General features: G+C 36.4%; 1 protein-coding gene across 1 annotated transcript; it reads right to left on the bottom strand.

Moving 5' to 3' along the window:
* Positions 1–1425: 1425 nt before the first annotated feature.
* On the bottom strand, positions 1426–4843 carry LOC149227776 (protein kinase PINOID 2-like). The gene is made up of 2 exons (XM_089375556.1): positions 4001–4843; positions 1426–2787 (listed from the first exon to the last, which is right to left on the bottom strand). The coding sequence occupies exons 1-2, from the start codon at positions 4600–4602 to the stop codon at positions 1971–1973; spliced, it is 1419 nt and encodes a 472-aa protein (XP_089231682.1). The 5' UTR covers positions 4603–4843; the 3' UTR covers positions 1426–1970.
* Positions 4844–23381: the final 18538 nt, after the last annotated feature.

Below are 23381 nucleotides of genomic sequence, written 5' to 3'. Positions count from 1 at the left end.
TATATTTTAGTGAAACTTAAAAAATATTTATTTTTTCCAAAATATAATATAAATATTTTTAATAAAAAAATCAACCAGTAATAAATCAATAAAAAATATAACATCAATTTTTCCTAAACGCACAAGTCAAACTGTGACACTTCTGAAAATAATTTGTGATAGTATGTACTTTTAATAATAAAAATTAGCCAACTCATATGCAGTGCTCAATGTATGATTAAAGATTACGTAATGAATCATTAAAAAAATATAACAGCAATCTTTCCTAAACCCTAAGTCAAACTGTGACACTCATGAAAATTATTTGTGATACTATGTACTTTTTATTAAAAAAAATTAGCCAACTCATATGCAATATGCAATCCTCTATGCAATCCTCTATGTAAGGTTTAAGGTAAGATTAAGATTAAATATAAGATATTTAAATAGGTTCTCGTTATTTAGATGGAGTAGTAAATCTGTTTTAAAGTGAAAAAGATTGAGTTGTAAATCATTGAATGAAAAGAGATTTTAGAGATTTTAGGTGAATGAAAAGAGATTTTAGAGTGTAAATTTTTAAATGAAAAGAGTTTTTTTTAGGGAAAAGAGTTTTTTTTAAGTTTGATAGGATTACATTTTTAATATGTCTAATATATCTGAGCAGGAATTAAATGGGTAACTTCACATCAAAGACTGTCTTAGCAGAGCTTCTGATTACTTGAACGAATAATTTCATATCAAAGAATATCTTAACAAAGCACCCAGAGCACCTGATCACTGTCTATCCAAAACTTAGTAAACTAATAAAAATAAATTTTTATTTTTACTTTTCTAGATTCACAATTAAAAATAAATCTTAACTCATTTAATTATTACTTATAATTATATTTATTTTATTTTACTTTTATATAATTTAACCTAATAAAAAGTTGAACGCCGCCCTCTGGGCACAATGAAAATAATATAACATAAATCTCTGATAAATCCTTAGGGCAACCTCCATGAGATTTATCCGCTGAGACATGTATAGATTAAAATTCATAAATTCTGTTTCCATGAGTAATATAAATGAATCCCCTAGAAGAGTAAGATCGAAACGAGAAAGTCTCAGTATTGCTTACCAATTTAAGAAATTCGTGATCTGGTCGATTTATTCGAAACCTTAATAAATCATCAGAGACCATCCATGGAGTGGACTCTGGAGTGACTGCAGAAACTAAAAACTCCGAAAAAAATCGTTAGATAGATTGTAACCTTGAAAAAATAAACCTCCGTGATAGTTTAGATCTGCCATGGAAATCACAATTAACTGAACTCAAACATGGAGATACAAGATCTCGAGCTTGGAGAAAACATACATTTTACAGAAGCCTCAATGAATATGCAACTCAACATGCAGGGCATAAATTTGAAAAGCCTTGCCAACTACCATGTCCAGAAAAATCGTATTCAGTATCTTGTTTGGTGATATATTTTTAATAATATATTACAATACGCGTGTGTCTGTAGCAGAGAAATCTGTATTTTGTGTATTCAAGTTGATTTATAAAATCAACAAGGAGTTGGACGCTAGGAGTGTACTTGAGTTGTACAGTGCAGTTGCAATATTCCAAAATCTCAGTCTCTTTCATGGAACTTTCTGCAGTCCTTCGTCGCTTGCTTCCTTCTTTCTCTAATCAGTTGCACCGACAGCCCTGGCGATGACAATAAAAAGGACTCGTTGAAGATGTTATCCGTATGGCTTTCTTGATCATTGCTAATTGGCGGTAATTGCAATCATTTCTGAGAGTGCTAGAAATGCAGTACTCTCACTAGGTCACAATTTAGCTTGGACAACCATGGAATTTGTCAAGCTTTAGAATTTTGGATATAGATTCAGAATTTTGGGTATAGTCAGGGACGGTTAAAAAACTATTCAAACACTCAGTGAATTGGATTTCTTGAAAAAAATTCATGGCCAGAATTTTTTGCGACCTCGGTATACAACACCGCTAGAAATAATCGAAGTAGGCAGGGAGAGGCTGCACTGGCTTTCTGATCTTCTCATAGCTGCTCCTTGTTCTCCTCAGGCCTGGAATCTCAGGGGGAACAGTAGACCGTATGAGGGGCCAATTGATTCCTTTAAAGAAAGGATGTGCTTTAATGTCAGCAGATCCTCGGGTCGATCCCAGCCGAGTACGTGGATCCTTGGTGAGCAGCCTGTGCATTAGATCCTTGACCGTGTCCCAGGCTTCCAGATCCCTGGTTGGATTGTGTGGGAACTTCAATGGCTCTGAGATGATGTTGAGAAGCGTGGTCTCGTTATTGGGGCCCTTGAATGGCGTTTTCCCGTAGAGCAGCTCGAAGAGAAACACCCCCAGAGTCCACCAATCGACTGCACTGCCATGCCCTTCTCCCGAGGTCACCTCGGGAGCCAAGTACTCGTGAGTGCCCACAAAAGACCTGGATCGAATCTCCGATGGCTCCGCCACAAGCTCTGGTTGGGCTAGTTTCAATTTCTCATTGCCCATGTTCTTGTTCTTGGCTTTTTGCTTCTTGTTCAAGAAGTTCCAGGACCGCGGTACGATGGGTATGCATGAGTGGTAATGAGTAGGGGATTGAGCGTGTCTGTGGCCTTTCTCGGGCTGTGTAACGATTTTGGGACTTTGTAGAGTGGGGACGACATCACATCTGAGGCAGAGGTCGAAGTCTGAGAGCATTATATGACCATCTGCCCTCACTAGCACGTTCTCAGGCTTCAAATCTCTGAATATCACTCCCATCATGTGTAGATATTCCAATGCCAGAAGCACCTCGGCTACATAGAACCTGTATCATAATAACCCAACTAAAAAAATTAGAAAAATCCTAACCGCTGATTAATTTCTTATCTATTTCAGGCTCACTAGCACCAGCATGTTATTATTCAATATTTTCTGGTTATCATGCTACTAGCACCAGCATGTTATCATTCAATATTTTCTGATCCTGGATAAAAGGTGGACCAGAAAAATTAAACAAGATAATAACCCTATACACCATTTCATCAAAAAAATCTTCTATAAAAATCTTTTCAGTTTTCATTCTCTATATATCTCACTGTTTCTTACCAGAACTAATATACCGTTCCATCAAGAAATCTTCCATAAAAATATTTTCAGTTTTCATTCTTTATATATCTCAATGTTTCTTACCGGAATGAATGAATGCCAAAGTAAACAGAGCAAACAGAGCAGAAAGTAGACTAATTTCCTAAGAGAGAAACATCTAGACAATGAACTAATGCCATTGAATAGTTCATGATAATTGCAGTTCAGAGAAGGAGAATGATGCGAAGGCTGGGAGGAAAACTTCCACAAAGGCTAAGAGATTTTTTTTATTTTTTTAAACATTTATAGAACCAATGGCATGATAATAACATGAAATAGTATATTTAGTTAAAATTGAATAGCTAAAGATGAAAACATGGACAGACGTGTAAGAACAAAACTGTTTCTGGTCTAATTTCATTACCCAAAACCAGACAAAATACTACTAAATTCATGAATAACATGGAAAATAGCAAAACTCAAGACTTACACAATTAGAATTATTGATACTTCTTTAAAAAACTGTAGAATACCCATGAAACTCCAAACTCCCCATATTTCTAGTGAATACTCCATTCATCATGTATCCCTAATCATGAAGGGAGGTTGCACCAATTTCATTAGTATTGCACAGTTTTCTCCAGAAACAACAATACAAATATAAAAAACAAAAACAAAATAACACCCAAATTCATGAGCAAGGCAAAAATCTTGTTACTAACAGTAAAACTCAGGAATTAATATAAAAATTCACTGGTTGTTTCCTAAATGATGCACAGTGGTTTGTAGAAAAATGATTGACTAACATGATTTCCCACTCTGAAAATCTGCATATTTTAAGATACAGAACTTGCTAAGATTACACTTTAAGTTCAGTATTTTTTATCCAGATGATTTTCAAGATATTAATAGAGGGGAGAAATATAGAAATATCCATTCCCTACACCAATTACCTTGCAGATCTCAGACTGAATCGTCTTCCTGGTTGTTTATGGCGCAGAGAATGCAAGTCACCTCCTGGGCAATATTCCATTACTATAAAAGAATACTGTGAGGCATCAAAATGAGCATAAAGTGTAGGAAGGAAGGGGTGATCAAGCATGGACAAGATCTGTTTCTCCATCTCTGCTCTGTGCAGCTTATTCCTGTAACTCAAAACCTGTTTGTTCACGACCTTCATGGCATACAAATGGTTCCCAAATCCTCTCAATTGACAGAGGAACACATTCCCAATATCTCCACTTCCCAACCTGCGGACTAACTTGAAATGCTTCAATCCCACGCTGCCCTCCTTGCCTCTCACCGTGGAGATTGCCTCCCAGGCCGTGTCGTGGGCCTTGTGAGGCTTCTTGTTCACATAATTGCAGCCACTGTTCATGGATGTTGTTGTGGCTGCAGGAACAGGTGTGAATCCTCCATTCCTGGTGGATTCATAGCTGAAAGTGCTACTGGAGCTGATGGAACTGTGGCTGGAATTCAGTATTGTGGACGAAGCGCATGAGCTATCCAAATTCATTATGATATCGCATTCAGAGCCGCACAGGAATGGCACCATTTTTGAGCCAGAACAAAAACAAAAACAACGCCAGTGCTGGCAATTATATGTACCACTGGTAAAAGCGGCAGGCTGCGCAAGCCCACAATGACAGGTTTTCAGGCTGCAGGCTGAATATTAACTCAGTTGCAGGGGAGTGGTGGCAGAGAGAAAACGGGCGACCTCGACAAAAGGAGCAACCAAGTTGTTAAGGCATACCTAATACCACCAATCCACCTGATTAGATGAGTGGGCATTTAAGCAGCGGAGCTTTTTAACGATGAAGTAAACCATCCAACTTCGGTTTCTCTTTATGGGAATTCAAACGAATAAAAAATTATAGAATAATTTTAGAAGTTTTATTAGATTCTAGAGATCATGAACATTTTGAAAAAGGTTAAAATAAAATTTTTGAATCAATGAAATTGTGCCTATGGGGAATCTCCTTTTTGATGGGGTATCTATTTTACATTATTGAATTTTTGGTCTGAATTTAGTGAAATTATTTTTTTTAGATTGTGAGGTTTTGTTGTTAGGAATGTGTTTTGAATGTATAATTTTTTTGAATGTATAATATATTCATGGAGCATATAGATTGTTGTGATATCACATTATAAATTTGTGAATCAAACAAATCTTTATAGCATTTAGGGTAAATTTTACCAAAAATATGTTAGAAAAGTTTCAAAACATAGAACAAATAGACTACAACTATCTTTTTATTTTTTTTGTTACCATAAATATTAATGTTTCATTGATTAAATTGTATTTTTGAATATAAACTTTTGATGTTGGATTTATTATACTGAATACATTTTTTTGGGCTTTGATGATATAGATGTAACACATTAAAATTATGATTTTATAAGGCCATTGTCTAATTTATAGAAGAAATAGACTTTTTTGGAGCAAAACAATATAAAAAACAAATGAGATTTTTTGTTGTTTAAAATGGAGCTCTAAATGCATAAATGGATTCATCACCCTCAAAAACCCCTTGGGCATTCCAATTCTACAAATTAAACAACTTAAACTCAAGTTTTTAAAAATCTCTGTAGGATTTTGGTTAAAAATTAACTAGAAAAAATGTGAAAAAGGTCATTTCACCTATAAGTTAGAATAAGTTGTTGTAGTTTAACTTTTAGACCTTTTTTCTTTTTTAGGGTAACTTTTCCAAATTTCTCCAGAATTTTTTGGAATATTTAATTTCAGTAATGTAATGTGCAAAAATTAGTGCAGTTGTGGCAGTCTAACTTTTAGACCTTTTTTCTTTTTTAGGGTAACTTTTCCAAATTTCTCCAGAATTTTTTGGAATATTTAATTTCAGTAATGTAATGTGCAAAAATTAGTGCCCCATGGATTTTTCATAGTTATCTTTTGGGCTCGGCTCCTGTATAAGCAATTGGCCTCACCCACGTTATCTAGTGCCCCATGGGTTTTTCATAGTAATCTTTTGGGCTCATGCCACCTCATCTACAAGCAATTCACCCCACCCACCTTTCCAATGCACATTGTGAGTTCATGGCAATGGGGCGGGAGTGCTAGACATTGTGGTAAGAGAACCAAGGCAACTACGAAGGAAGAGTAGCTCATCTCCTTGGGGGAAAAACGCGGGGCTGCAGACTAGTCATCAGCATAACGATGCGACCACTACATATCGTGAAGGGACAAGTGAGGAAATCAGGAAGTTAATTGAGGAATGAGAAGCTGACTTGAGCCAGCAGGTTGGATCGATGAACAATGAGGTGGAGGATTGGCGGGCTATGGTGCCTGATCCTGGGCACACCCGTGGTAGTGTCACCCAGTTTAAGCAAACTTTGTACATGTATTGGTCCATGAAGGGTATCTTGGGAAAGTCCTTGGAGCAAATCTCTGTAAGCACGACAACAAGGGTGTAGGAGTTCCCCAACTATAAAAAAAACAAGATGGCCGCCTTCGACGAATTGAAGATCACCTCCCTTGTCTTCTCTCACAAGCAGTGCTTCCGGGATCCAATGCTAAGGATTTGGCTGTAGTAGAGTCTCTTTCTGTCGAGTGAGAGGAGTAGTCTCCTAACTGGTGTTAGCTTTGTTTTATTATATATGCGGATAGCTTTTAATTTCCAGAATGTTGTTTCTTATGTTCATAGGCAAATAGTATTTAGGCAAGGCAAAGACATACAAACTTATATAGCTTGGGTAGAAAAACTAATTATTTTTTGCTACTGGATGGCTTATTATGCTGTTAGGTGGCCAAGAGACTTGGTTTTTCTTTGGGCAAGTTGAGGCCACCTAACTAATCATATGTGGATGTAACTTGCTTATATTTTAACGAAAATGGAAGGACCTCCCAAGCTTACAAAAAAAAATTAGTAATCCATTTATACACTAGAAAACACATTCAAACAACTTCAATTCATTATTTTGCCAAAAATTATATTACCAAATTTCAGTGGAAAAAACAAAAACGTTTAATAGTTAGACTATTTTTAATCATTTTCACAAATTCTAATGGGATTTCCTTTAATAGAAATGATATTGTTCTGAATAAGCCTCACCATTAAATCACAAAGGCTTTTCCTACACTTTTAGTTTATAGAAATTATTGTCATGGTTTTCAACATGTTCAATGTTTTTTAATTGTCTATTGAGATGACATTTTCCCTTGAACAATTGTTTCTGCCTAAAATATGGTCATTATTTAAAAAAAAAACCGATTGTGAAAATGTTTAAACAATTTTCTTTTTAAAGTAAAAATAAATTGATCACCATCAAAAATTCATTTAAAACACCGAAAATTCTAAAACTTCATTGCAGTAACTCCAATTTCCAAAAACCTCCACTATTTCTTTACCTACAAGCTGTCTCTAGAAAATAGGGTAGGGTGAAAGAGGAATTAAACCCTAACTATTCACCTTTGACAACTTGGAACCCAATTTTGTTAAAAGGCAAAAAAGAAGCCAGAAAGTTGACTCGTTGAAATACTGCCTGAAGTTAAAGTTGTGTAGTGATCGCCATTTCATCTGGTGCAACAGGATTTAGTAAATGATTAACCCTCCCTTAAAGGCATTGTCCGGCCCGGGGCCAGGGTAGTCGGTTTGCGTGTGTGGATTTCTGAGCTTGAATCTGACTACGTAGTCAGAAAGTGTACCAAACGCCCAGAAACTCCACGAATGCCATTGCCTTGCAAGTCAAGCTTCTGACTCGACAAAGCCTCCCTCAATAAATAATATCGACACCCTTTTTTATATAGCGAGTGCAGCCTCCAGGCAAGGAGGTCGACAGGAAACTAGGCATTGACAGCAAGTTGCAGCGCAAGCGTCGACTTTAAAGAAGCGAGGTGTGCTCCCCTGCCGGCAGTTATTCACTCGACTGTCAATTCTTTATCTCTCAATACTTACTAAAAACAAATACTTTTCTCGACATCATTGGGAATCGGCAGGCCTCGGGTCAGCGGGTGAGGCGCAGCAGTGCCGCTCTCTGGGCAGACCCGTATGATCCATGCATCAATACCCATCGCCCTCAGCCTTTACAAAATTCGACTTTTGTCTCTACACATTCATTATTATACACCATGTGTGCATGTTCGCAAATTTAAAATGATCCCCTCTATTCCACCCGCTACATCCCACATGGGAAAGGGCAACCAATATTTCCATGTTTATTGAATAAGTGCTGCAGTATATTTTCACTAGGTGAAGGTGCAGTATATGGTATAGGTTCATAATTAGATTAAAATAAATATATTATTAAGAACAGTATAGGTTTACTATTGAATTAAAACAAGTACATTATTAGGGGCAGTATATGTCCATCATTAAATCAAAATAAGTATATAAAATAAGTATATTATTTAGCGATAAGCATATACTATTTTACTATTGAATCAAAATAAGTACATTATCAAGTAATCAAAATAAGTACATTATTTACTATTGAATCAAAATAAGTACATTATCAGGTGCAGTATATACTCATCATTAAATCAAAACAAGTATATTATCCAGCCATCATTAAATCAAAACAAGTATATTATCCAGCCATAGACATATACTACCCTACCATTAATCAAAACAAGTATATTATACTATTTTACTATTGAATCAAAATAAGTACATTATCAGGTGCAATATATACTCATCATTAAATCAAAACAAGTATATTATCCAGCCATAGACATATACTACCCTACCATTAATCAAAACAAGTATATTATGGGGGCAGTATATACCTATCATTAGGCTTACTATTGAATTAAAACAAGTACATTATCAGAAGCATATACTACTCTACCATTTATTATGGGGGCAGTATATACCTACCATTAAGCTTACTATTGAATTAAAACAAGTACATTATCAGACGCAGAAGCAGTATATACCTACTATTAGATTAAAATAAGTACACTATCATAGCAGTATATACCCACCATTAAATCAAAACAAGTACATTATTCAGCCATAAACATATACTACCTTACCATTGAATCAAAACAAGTACATTATCGGAGGTAGTATATACTCACCATTAGATCAAAACAAATACATTATCCCGTCATAAACATATACTACCTACCATTAAATCAAAACAAATATATTATCTAAACGATATATACCTACCATTAAATCAAAACAAATATATTTTCCAACAATAAATATATGCTACACAACAGATTAATAACTCCCTAGCCTAATAAATAGCCTGGTAAATAAGCCTAGCCAACCCATATGGAGATCTGCTCATCCCTACATTATATTCTGATTGCCGGACGAATGCTGCCGACAGACGATGATCAGGTTCGGTATTTGTTTGTATATCGACATTTCACACAGCGCTACCCAAAAACTTTTGATTTGCGTCACTGATTTTGTATTTTTTTGCTTTTCCTCACTATATATTTGTCACTGAAAATAGATGATCTCTTTCATTCTTTCTTCCACACCTTTGCTTGAACGGATTTGTTTCCGCTGATGTTAAGAATTTGTTTTATTAGGTCAGATTGCTTAGGGATGTTCACACAACAAATCGCTTGTCAACTGCCATGGTTTTCGAGATAGATAGAAAAAAGTAATCATCGCTTCGCCCCTCTCAAAGTCGTCTTCAGATTTCTTTTGTTTCTCTAAAGGTTGGTCAGAATCTAGCGTTGCATCTGGCGTTCATATTGAAAATCTTCACAACGTTTTAAGAAATCTTTTTTGGGTTTAACAATCTGATAACAATGTAAAAGCCTTTTTTATATTAATATAGTTATAAAAGTTTTTTTATATGAATATAATTATTTATCTAGTGATTTGACTGTTAAATTTAGGAAGATAGTTCTTTCATGATTTTGACTCTGTGATTTTTTTAGGGAGATACATGTTCTTAATCATCACACTGTAAATATTAAATATTAATGAAAGTTACACAATAAATGTGAGCCATGTAAATAATTATTTTTCAAAATTAAATATATTAATAATTTATAATTTAACAAAAACACAATAGAATATATCCAATGGTTCACAAGATATACATGCTAATAACTTATGACTTTACAAGAGTTTGAAATGTCACCTGGTGAGGGTGTTCACTCTTCAAGCCTTATGACAAAGGACTAAACATTTTCCTTAGAATTAAACCAAATGAATAAGACAACAAACCATGCTCCCTTCTACTCAAACTGCCAAAGAAACAATATAAATAATTATTTTTTAAAGAGAAAAAATTAGTTATATTAATAATATATAATTTAACAAAAACACTCTAGAGTATATCCAATGGTTCACAAGTTATATATGCTAATAATTTATGATTTCACAAGAGTTTGAGATGAGTTAAAAATTATCTTTAAAATTAAATCAAGTGGATAAGACAACAAACCGTACTCTCATCCAATACCAAGTAGATGGGAAAACAAACCATACTGCTAAACACTCAAACTGCCAAAACTAATAAAGTATATACATTTCTATATATAACTCAAAAAAATACCTTATCGTATAAAAAATCGTTTTATATATCAATTTTATATTTAACTTAATTATAACTTTTAAAATTAAATTTTTATTATTAAAAAAATTGAAATAAAAATTAATATAAAATAAAAACAAATTAAAATTAACTTCTCATATTGAAATTCAGTTGTTATTATTAAAAAAATGAAATAAAAATTTATATAAACATAAAAACAAATTTAAAATAACTTCTCAGGCTTAGTTTTTTTATATAATAATGTGCGCATATATTTCAAGTTTTGCCTTGAATTTTTTAATATTATTTAGATATTATTTTATTTCATCATATGCTATAAGATTAAGTTTAATTTTATTATTTAAATAAAAATTTAAATTTTGCTATTAGAAAATAAATTTATTATATATTTATAAAAAAATTATAAATTTCTATAAAAATATATTAGGAATCTATTATATATTTTTATATATCATACAAATTTAGATTTATTATGTTATAAACCATTATAAATTTCGATAGAAATATATTCCTGAATCTATTATATATTTGTATATATGATACAAATTTAGATTTATTATAATAATGATATTATGTCCTCGAAATATTATATATATGTTTATGTAACAAGGTTTATGTCTGTCCACATATAGATGTTTGGATAAGAGTAATGTATTTTCATGTCTTAGGAAAATTTAATTCATAATCATGATTGAGTTATTGAACTTAAAATATATAATTTAGTATAATTTTATTTATTAAAATATTTTTATTTAAAATACAATTTAAATTATAAATTTATTAAATTATTGTAATTTAATATTATATTTTAATTATTAAACAAATTTTTGGATCAAGGGTTAGTTAATAATGTAATTTTTTTGCTAGGTTATGTGAGTTTTAAGATGATTAGCACACCTAACTTGTGGTTTGAGTAGTTGTGATTGAGGGGCATTTAAATTGTCAAAATCATCCGAGAGCTACACTAGTCTTTAGCATTGCTGGAATTTTTCTCATGGAGTTTCAAACCAAAGGCCTTTACACCATAGAATGCCTTAACCGATCACCCTAGCATGAGCAGTAATAATGTCTCTTTTACATAAAGGGTAGATGAGGCTTAAATTATTAGTTATCTTCACGATTAATTTTTCACCTAGGTGAGTTATGTGATGGTACTTGGTTATCATGACACTTCAAGGTAGTTGGAGGGTTAATGAAGTGGGAATGAGGCAGGTCTCGCATCAAGGTACATAGGGTAAGCATGCTCATTATGATGTATTTGGCATCAAGGCTATAACTAACTTGTGTATCTTTGTTTAGACAAGCAAAAAAGATGATGATGAAGGAAAATGGGGCAAATCTTCTTGATTTGTGGTACTTCAATGGGTTCACTATTAGCTCTGCCCTTCCTGCACTCATGCTCTCGTTGGTTTGGTCTACTTGGCCAAAATGGGTAGTTTTCGTCCCTCTCTCATTGGTCTTCCTTTCAAGTTTTACATCTCTTGTTTGCATTTTTATGGGGTTTACTCTAGTTTTTGCCCTTATTATCTATAGGCTCTCAAGTCCCTTCCTTTATCCTAATCATTATGATAGTTTTTGGGATGGTGGTAATTTAGGAGCTTCATGCTAAGTTAGGTGTAGTTATTTCTCTCTACATTTGTCAAGTTCTACTAGACTATCCTTGTTGCTTTTTAGGCTCTCGGTGATATCCTTGGTTGGTCAGATCTTTGATCTTATGGGGTTCTCAATAGTTGATGTTTACATAGGGTGTTGGAGGTGTCTCTAATGCCAATGGATTTTTTGGTGCTATGGGTGGTGTAGGTGGTGTTGACGCTAGTGGTTGTCCCGGTATCGAATCCCACATCCACTAGTAGTGGGTCACTCCTAGTGCATTGAGGCTTAATATTCGATAACTATCAATAGAAAGATTACATAATGGTCGTTAAAGGAAATTTTTAGGCTCCCAAGCCCAATTAGAGGGCTACAACAATCAAAGGAAAGACCAAAGCCTCCAACTATGAGCATGCTATGCCTTATTCTTTGAGAAATGGGATGGAAGAAGTGGCCATGTAGGCCCAACAATGGTTAACCCAACATATGACTTACCATACTCAACAAATTGTTAATGAATTTGTTGATCTAGTTGAGAAACAACACCTTCAAATTACGAAACTAAAATTTAAAGATGAATTCAAGGATCTAAACTTAGATTTCGATTTTCTAGGTCCTTGGACACAAAAATGTTTTAGGCCATGGTCTTTTATTAGAGGGGAAAGACTCCAGTGGACATCACCTTCGAAAACTAGGGGCATAAGGAGCTTGAAACTATAAATAGACTAAGAAAGTAGGAGAGAAAATTTGCATTTCTATGCAAAGGGATTTTTCACTTGATCTTCAAAGTCACTGAATGGGAACCAAATAAAGAAAATGGAATTATCGAGGTTAATGGAATGCCTAATTCACATGTACCAATTTCAATCTAATAGTTATTGAAGATGACTCATAGAAACATCTTCTTGAAAATTCTAGAGTTAGAGATGACCTCTCATCAAGGGCCCTCTAAATCCACTCCTCTATAAGGGTGCTTGTTGTTAGTTCTTTTATGTTTCTAGTTGTTTGTTTGCTATACTCAATAGTTTAGTTTATTGAATTTTCAAAGCCAATTTGTTATAGTTTGAATAAACTTTATATGCATAATATGGACCATTTAAAGAGATATTTACTAAGTTTATTGAAATTTGGTTTCCTTTTTAGCAAACCTAAGTCAACTATGAATATAATTTTTTCCAAGTATAATATTAATATATAAATAGTGTAACTTAAATAAATAAATAAAACAAATTAATTCATTTAAATAATATTTAGGGGAATTTGTTGTTATCACCAAAAAATTGATCATCTAGCCTAATTTACTAGATGGATTGAAGTACACCAAGTAAAGCCAATTTTACCATAATAAAGTTGCTTTCACTATAAATTACTTAATAAACCACCTTTGTTAAGTAATTTATAGTTAAACCCATGAAGAATAATTAAATAAATTACTATTTATTTGATTTTTTTCTAGGAATAATTAATTAAACCATTGTTCAATTATTATTCCTTGTCATATTTGACCCAATCATGAAAAATAAACAGATAAATCATTATTTATCTTATTTTTCTCTAAGAATAATTAATTAATCACTAATTAATTATTATTCTTTGTCAAATCCAACTAAATCCCTTAAAAATAATTAAATAAATCATTATTTGTTTATTATTCTTCAACTAATTTCTTCAGTTGATAAATAAATCATTTATTTATTTATTATTTCTAAATAAAAGTTTAAATATTTTTTCGCTCCTAACCAAATATAATAAAATATTCCAAGTGGTTATTCCAAGAATGGGATCAATAATATTTTATTATAGCTCATTATTCAAGGATAAATCAATATTTTGTTATAAATAGAAGGGTTTTCCATTCATTATTCACTTTTTATTATTTTCATTGTTGCACTCACTATTGTAACTCTGATTATTTTCAAAGTTGCACACCATATTTTTGCTGAGTTTATACATTATAGAGGAGAGAGACTTTACACAAGATGAAGACATTTGAGGATAGCCAAGAACCCATCCCATAGAGGGGGACTGGTAACATCTATTTGTTCCCTTCACAGGTGTTATAATAAAATTATTATTTACATATCTAGTTTCCATTGGATGATTGGAGTTATTACTCTTTCTTTTTGTTGTTTAACTATGATTGTGGCATAGATCTGGACTTTGGCAGGTTTTGTTTCTATCAGTTGTTGCAGATCTACAATGTTTAGCAACCATTTATATTGTTGAGATTGTTTGTCATCCACAATCTTAAGTGGGTTCTTTTCATACATCTTTGAGAAGAAAACACTACAACAAAATTGGCGACTCCACTGGGTTTATACTTCAGATCCAGAAACTTGGGTGACCTTCGGTTTTCAGCTTAGGGTTTCTTATTTTTTCAATTCTCTTAATTTTTCCTAGTTTTTTAACCCTAGATCTATTAAATTTCTGACTTCCACAAGCTTTTTGGTCTTTTCCACAGGTCACAGGAACTAGCCGTGACAAAGGCGATACTATTTTTCGAGATTTGCTGACCGGGATCCACGGAGTAGAAATAGCACTTTTTGGCCAAAAAAGTGTGATTTGGAGGCTAGAGCGCACTTATCAGCCCAAAAAGTGTGATCCCTACAAAAAAATAGGTCAGCACCTGCGATTTCTGGGTTTTAGGGTTTTTCTCATATCTGTTTCTGGGTTTTGCAGAGAGTTGTCTACTGGGTTGTCTGACCTCTGTCTCATCTCGCTTAGGCCTTGATCCACTTTGATTTACTTGTTGAAGTCGAATTTAGCCTCCCCTAGGGCTTCTAGTACGCTTCCACCTTTCTAGGAGGAGTTTAGCTGAGTGACTAGTCTCAGTTTCTGCAGCGCTTTCAGCCACATTTCCCAGATTTATACCCTTTTGTTTCAGATATGTAAAGTTAGGTTGTTACCATCCATAGTTTCACATTTAAATTTGTTTGGTCATTTTCCTTAGGGTCACATCGATTGCCCTAGGTGTTTCACCCATCTCCCTATCTTTTTGCAGTGATCTTCCTCTCTGGTTTTTTGCTGTTGCTACACCACTTTCCAACAACTTAGTGTCACTTGATCCCAGTCACACTGACATTTAAATCTCTTGACCGTTTTAGTGTATTTTCCATCAGTTTAGCCACCAAACAACATAGTGTTTACAAACCCAGTTTGGGTGGGGTTTAGTTAATTACTTTGTTGTTCATTTTTTGTTATTAATTTCAGTTTATTTTCAGCAAGATTTTTGCTTTTTTAAAAACACGATCTAGGCTTAATCAATTAATTCACTTACACGCACAAGCACAACTTAAGCGAAGGGCACTTGATTTACACCGCCAAGCCAAGACTTAACATAATAAATTTATCTCCCCTCATTGAGACAAAGGCATATTATTGATCTCCCTTCACCATTTTCGTGTCACGTGTGTCCTACCACCATTTCGCCACCAAGGAATTTGTCGTGGAGACTATTAGGCCTTCACCCCCAGTTTCTGCTTGGGCATATTACCCCTCCATGTCGGGTTCGAGTTCATAGCCTTTCGAGTCCCCATACCGACTCTTCTCCTGGTTCATCTAATTCCTCATCTGATTCCGAGCCTCCTTCACCGCATATCATCACCATGTCTGGACCCATAACTGGTGCAAGAACCCAACCTGATGTTGGCTTCGGTTCTATCTCAGTGGTCACATCAAGCAGAACAGTCTCAGGAACTGTTCCAGTAGCCCCCATGCTCCCCTTTATGGTTGGGTTAAGTCTACCAGATTTTAACCAGTTGATAAACGACCCCATACACCATGATGCTAGTTGGCCTTCTATGCCGACTAAGCTTCCCTCAGACATCCCAAGGTTTTAGGGTAATGCTAGAGAGCATCCTACCACCCATGTCTGATCCTTCCACATGTGGTGTTCGTCCAACTCCATAACCGATGACTCCATTTGTCTTCGACTATTCCAATGCACACTCACTAGAGACGCTGCAAAATGGTATGTAGACTAGCCGTCTGCATCTATTTCCATTTCGTGATGCTTGCTAAAGAGTTCCTTTCATATTTCTAGTTACCTCTCCAGTACGACACTGGTATGGAGCTATTGACCTCATTTCGTTAGTCCTCCGCCACTCGCCTTTCCAACCATGTTCAAGAGTGGCATCGAAGGAGGAGCACATGTTGTGCCCCACCCTTCGAGGACCGTGTTTATCTAGATTGATTTCTTAGGAACCTCTTAGCACCCACTGGAAAATATGTCGCATCCCATTTTCCTCAAACCAAGGAAGAAGCTCTCCAAACTGCCCTGAGATATGACCTGATTTATGCATAATCTGGTTATGTCTATACCATCATTCCAGACCTCCCTCATCCTGGAAGTGCCAATGCACCGGGGGCATCTCACGCCGCTGATGGTATCGTTGGATCCCTTTCACACTCTTCACCATATACTCATCAAAGTTATGGGTACCCGTAGTGGGACACCAATTCCTCCAACACTTATGCCCCTCCTGCTAGCAACATGTTTCCAGGGTCCCAACCCATCTACCAAACTATTGCTCCTCCTTATGCACAGCCTAGCGCTCCATCCCCTCAAGCATTAGCACCATAGCCTCCCATGCATCCTCAACCCTAGCAACCACTGCCCCCTTAGGGCTAGGTGTTTTCACAACAAAGTGCGACCAATCCCCAAAATTTGAAGAAAAAGAATAAGGGGAAGGGTAACAAGGGTAACCAGGGTAATCAAGGTAACCAGCCTAGTGAACCCAGGGGAACTAGCCTAACACTAAGAACCAGCAACAGGGCAGCCAACCCAAGTAGAACAAGGCTATTCATACGAACAAGCCTTGTGCATGTTATGGTGTACATGGCCATTATACACATGAGTGTCCTCTCTTACCCTAGATGCACCAAATGTGGGAAGCTCAAGTAACTTATAGAGGTCAACAATCACCTCAGAATCTTGCGCCATCTCAACTGACAATGCTCGCAAATCCTCTCCCTCAGTAAGGATTTGTTGCTGCTCAACCTCAGCCAAGTCAAGCGGCCCACCCTCCCCAACCTTCTAGTCCTAGTGACTACCAGATTATTATGATGAACTCTGATGAGGTTAACCCCTCCAATATTAGCCTGCAAACTCGGTCGCGTCAATATGACAAGCACTCAACTTTGTCTGCCACTGAGTCCAAAACTAAAGCATCTGCTGAGCCTCTTACGACACCAAATGGTCCGTTACAGATCCTTCAACCTAAAGTTGAGACCATTCCCAAGATCCCAAAGGGACCATTACACTGTAATGCGACTTCTAATAGAGTTTCCCATACATATAGTATAGTAGACGACTTGGAGTAATCACCTGGTGCCATGTCGACACTGGAAGTGCTTCAGTCGTGACCATCTCAAAAGAAAGATCTACTAACTACCTTGGGTGCGGTAGATCCTTCTGACGATCATTTAATTGTCTTCCCAGTTGATACATCAAAACATCCCCCATTGCCTTCATCTGTTGCTTTCCAGATACCAGTCAGTGTTCGTAATGCCATCATCTCCCGATGCATTATTGACGAAGGTGCATCCATCTGTGTGATGTCCGCTATTGTTTGGAAACAACTTAAGTCACTTGATTTGTTCCCCTCCACCATCACTTTGCGTTCTTGGGACAGACACTCCTCCTAGCCCCTTGGCATGTACCGCAACTATCTAGTGACCCTTGCGGGCAAGACTATTCATGTCGACATTGAAGTCATTAATGCCCATTTGGATTACAACATTCTCTTAGGTTGTAGTTACATATATGCCATGTTAGCCATCACATCTGCAGTGTTCCCCAAGATGTGCTTCCCCCACGAAGGGAAGAATGTTACCATCGATCAGCTGACTTACTATGAGCCGGCATTTGTGACCTCCCCCGAGTCCATTATCTCGTCAATGTCAGATAAGCAGTCTTCAACTCCTCTCACCAGTGTTTCACCCGGAGTCTATAAAGATTCCTCATTATTGGGTGCCTTCCCTGGTCCTTCCCCTCCCATCTGAGAGCTTAATTCTGTGAGTGTTTGAATGTTACAAGCGTCACAGGTTGCCCTTAAGTAGTCTAGTACACTCGACCAACATCCATCTCCTTAGCACCCTATTGTTTCCCTTCCAGTTGAGCCCTTTGGATCCACCCCCAGGGCCTCCTCCGTTTGTGGGTGCCTCTCCTATGTTTACACTAGTAACTGTTCCTCCAGGTCTCAACCATCCAAGAGCTATTCTGGCAGGACATTACCTTGCAAGCCAGATACCTTTCTTATTTCCTCCTCTGGGAGTATTTTATTTCCCTGTCATGGCTTCCCCGGTCCTTCCTAACATGACTCTAGGGATCCCAGTATGGTACATCAATCCCCGTGCAAGCATTCGACTTGGTCAGCTAAGACCTTATCATTATTTGACCACGATTCAACCGGTCCCTATGGCCCTTGCCACTGCTTCAATTTCATCACAACCTCAACAGGAACCAACTCCTGTTGTGAAAGCATCTAGACAAGGGGGAAAAGCTAAGAGGAAATAACCTAAGGACAAGGCTCCCAAAACTACTCCAACCCCTAAGGCCCTAAAGTTGTCACCTCCATGTGCTTTGCATAAGTGGTTGGGCATGCCACCAACAATTGTCTTGAACTTCCTCAACTTAAACCTTTGGTTAATGAAGCATTCCCTGAGTCAAATATCCCAGAAGTCCATATTAACTTGTTGGGCCCACCCAAGAAACTCATAACGTTGAGCACAAATCACCCTTGTGCCCTGTGTGCTTATCATGGTCACTATTCCCATTGTTTCCCTTGTCTCGATGAATTTTGTGATTGCCTTGGTGTGCTTCGCGAATACAAGGCCACTTGTAGTGGATCATCTACTCCTCTACCTATGGATTCTAGTACCACTAGTTAACCATAACAGGGGGACTCTAGTCCCACTAATCTGATCCCTCCCCTCGATGTTGAGATGACGGACACCACAGGCCATATCCTTTACCTGTTGTCATCCTTGAGTTCCTCGTAGGTAAACCATTATGTTTTTTCTACGTGAGCTTCTATTGAACCTCCTTCCACAGAATCCCAGGTCTTAACATTCGTATATCCTCCATCTACCAACTCGTCATCCACCATTCAAGACAATGCATATGTGAACCTTTTTTCTTAGGTTGATGCCCTAGGTATTTCTTCCTCATCATGTAGTCAGTCTTCCTCCCATCTCCCCATCTCCCATTTTGATGAGGACATCATGGAAGCCATGACTACCCCTGATTACCCTTCGAACAATATGCACCATCGTGCGTACTTCCTCCCATATTTGGAGTCCACCACTCTAAATACATCCAGTACGCCCATAACATACTGTGGGGGCACATAGGCCCCTACATCTCCTTATCCTCCTTTGGAGTATCTCGTGCCAAGATGGGTCGAGATGGTTGAATCCATTTTTCAAGCACTCGGAACATAATGGCGCTCAATAAACTCCTCCTGCTAAGGGGCATCATTCCCACATTTGCATACCAGATTAGTCCCCTCCATCACATATCTTTGCAGGCAGTATCCCATGCTTGGGGGCATGATTGTTTTCCCCTAGCAATATTCTCAATCAAGTCTCGGCCTAGATCCCACTGAATCTAGGTATGGTCAATTATCCTCCCATTCATTGGATAGTTTGTCCTACCAGCCTCTCCGGTGAGCCATATGCACATCGCATATCGTAGATGTTTGATACCATATCTTCACATGTTCTACTCCTTTACCACCTAGTCCCCATGTTCTATTTAGTGGGTGAGGATGATTCTAGACCTCCTCTAGTAGTTCATTCTCTTTTTCCTCTTCCCTTAATTGTTCACTAGGAACTATCATTCCAAGAAGCATCAAGGCCATCTTTAGACAAGTAAGGCCACTTGCCTGAAATTCGTAGATCTTGATTCCAACGGTCGGTTTGTCCACTACGATCTCCACAAGATTTAGGGCCTCTTCCTCCTCTCCAAATTCACCACAACTCACTGTTATGAAATCAGCTCACTAAAAGATAGAAAAGATAGATGAATGCCATAGAAATAAGCCTCTTTGAGGGGGCAACCTCCTTTACATTACACAAATGAACAATTCTTGGATGATACAAATGACAAGACCCCCTTTCTATATATAAGAGTCTAAGGGGTCATAATATAATCATAGCCAACATAACAATAATAATGCAAGGGCACAATAATAACAATAGTGAGCTTCTATGAGGCACAATAATAACAATACAGGGACTACATGGGCACACCAATATAATAAGGGGGTTGTACTAGTAACAATATGGGGTTACACTAGTAGTATAGGGACCTAACATGCCCCTCTCATTCAAAAAGTGTTGTCCTCAACACTTGAGTAGTTCTTGATGCTTCTGTATAAATTCTTGTCCTCCCATGTGGAATCTTCAGTGGGTAAGTTCTTCCACTTGATGAGATACTCTGAAATTGATCTGTTTCATAGCTTTCGATTTCTCAGTTTTGTGACTACTTTAGGTTCCAATATGATTTTTCCTTTCTTGTCAAGTTCTCGCAATACTGTTTGAATTGGGATCTTCTGCAACTTTTGAATGAGTTCCCACTCTTTTGGGCATATGGATATATGTAAGGCCTGGTGTTTAGAGGAACACTTCGTGGAATCAAATGAATAGCATGATCATGATCACGAATAGGTGGGAGGCCTTTGGGAGTCTCAAATACCTTGGAATGATTGTCCAAAATGTTTTGGAGATCTGGAGAAATACATGATTTCGATGTGGGATCCTCTAGTGAACATAATTGTGCAATTACACCCCGTTGTTCTTTATTTAGAAGCTTTGTCATGCTGTTAGAGTTGATTATCTTTCCAGGTTTTCCTTCGATGCCCCTCAATTCAACTTCCTTTCCTTCCCAAAAAAATTTCAAGAAAAGTTCTTGAAAATTAAAAGCTATTGTACCCAAAGATTGTAGCCATTGGACTCCTAGTAAAACATCAAGACCATCCATTAGAATGGAAAGCATTGGGCTATTCAATACATATTCTCCCATGGATAGCTTGATATTATGGCACTTTCCAGAGCAATTTATGGTTCCTCCACTTGCAACCATCACTTGACACTCCGGTGCTGGATATAGGAAGCAATTTAATTCCTTGGCTATCTTACCATCAATAAAATTATGGGTACTACCCGAATCAATCAACACTCTTACCTTTTTCTTCTTGATATGTCCTTTTATCTTGATAGTTTGAGGAGTGGTAATTTCTTCCAATGCATTACAAGATATGATCGGATTGATTTCTTGAGACTCGATGTGATCTTTCAATTCTTGAATATTTTTCTTCTTGATATGTCCTTCTATATTGATAGTTTAAGGAGTAATAATTCCGTCCAATGCATTACAAGATATGGTCAGATTCATTTCTTCTTTAACGATGTGATCTTTCACTTCTTGAACCTTTTTCTTCTTGATATGTCCTTCTATCTTGAGAGTTTTAGGAGTGGTAATTATTTCCAATGCTTTACAAGATATGGTCGGATTCATTTCTTCTTTCTCTGGGGTTGGCTCTTGGTGTATATACTCTTCTTTTGACGTTTCTTGATCCTTTTCTTCCTCCTCTCCACAATCAATGTAAAATAATTTCTTCTCACCACACTTATGACCTTTAATGTATTTGTTATCACAATTGTAACAAAGCCCTTTTTCTATTTTTTCTTTCAATTGTTGTGGTGTAACCCTTGTAGGTTGTGGAAGGCTAGGAGAAACAACACTTCCATCTTTATAATTGTGAGGGGTAGAATTCCTTGTTGCCATAATTTTTCTTTCCACTTTGTAACAAAGCCCTTTTTCTCTTTTTTCTTCCAATTGTTGTGGTGTTACTCTAAAGAAGGTGTTGCTCTTTGTATCATCATAATGTGCTATCATTTTCTCTGTGAAAATTGACCATGTAACAAGTTGTTTACGAGAACAAAGCCCTTTATACCATAAAAATTGATCTAGTTCTAAATATGAAGATGAAATACATACCTTTTTTAATAGTGGAACACCATGTAGATCAAAATATTTCTCCATCTGTAGTATCCAATTTACCGGATCCTTGCCATCAAACTTCCTCATCTTGATTTTAGGAGCTCGATCTTGAAATAACTGTAACTCTGTACTTTCAGATCTTTAAGTTCTGAAATTTAGTCCTATAGTATCCATCTGAGTCCTCTTTCTAACCCCGAAAGTTTGATTAAGATTGGATTCTGTAAGGAAGCATTATGTCAAATCTCCCACAATGATCTGATTATAGACTGGGTCAGTAGAGCGAAATTGTACGAAGTACCATGTGTCACTGTTTCAACCTTAGGACCTGAAACCGATACATAGAAAGCTACAGTCCGTCTTCTTTCTGTAACTTCTTAAGAAATTTCAATTTGTTGCTCAAAGAGAAAGTTATGACGATTTTCCTAAGGTCACCTATTTGGAATGTAATTCGGGGGTCTGCCAAAACCATAACTTCCTCAGATTATATCTACGCAAATATAACGAGAAACGATTTGAAATTTAGAGTCGAGGTTCAAACCGATTTCGTCTCAAATAGTTTTTTTTTTTTTTTTAGCTTCTGAAACTTTGTAGCGAAAGAGTTATTTCGCAAATTCCATGATGAACTGTTTTAGATGAAATTCTGGAGCTTGCAAAAACCATAACTTCCTCAGATCATATCTCTGTAAATATAGTGAGACAAGCTCTAAAATTCAGGCCCGAGGTTCAGCGCGATTTTGTATCAAATGGGTTTTTTTTTTGCTTATGAAACATCGCAGAAAAAAAAGTTATAGTGAAAATGCCACGATGTCCTGTTTGGAGCAGCGAAACCCTAGAATCCAAAGCTCTGATACCAAATGTTATGAAACTAGCTCACAAAAATATAGAAAAGATAAATGAACACCTTATAAATAAGTCTCTTCGAGGGGGCAACCTCCTTTACATTACACAAATGAACAATTCTTGGATGATACAAATGACAAGACCTCCTTTCTATATATAGGAGTCTAAGGGGTCATAATATAATCATAGCCGACATAACAATAATAATGTAAGGGCACAATAATAACAATAGTGGGCTTCTATGGGGCACAATAATAACAATATGGGGACTACATGGGCACAACAATATGATAAGGGGGTTGTACTAATAACAATAAGGGGTTACACTAGTAGTATAGGGACCTAACACTTGCTTAGAAAATGAATCCAAATTGGAGGGAAAACATCCTTTCATAAAAAAATCCCTAATTTTT

This window comes from Pinus tabuliformis, chromosome J, assembly GCF_031772625.1.
Source record: "Pinus tabuliformis cultivar Carrire ecotype Pingquan chromosome J, CPIR1, whole genome shotgun sequence".
NCBI classification, from domain to species: Eukaryota; Viridiplantae; Streptophyta; class Pinopsida; order Pinales; family Pinaceae; genus Pinus; species Pinus tabuliformis.
This window is presented reverse-complemented; position numbering and strand designations above follow the sequence as displayed.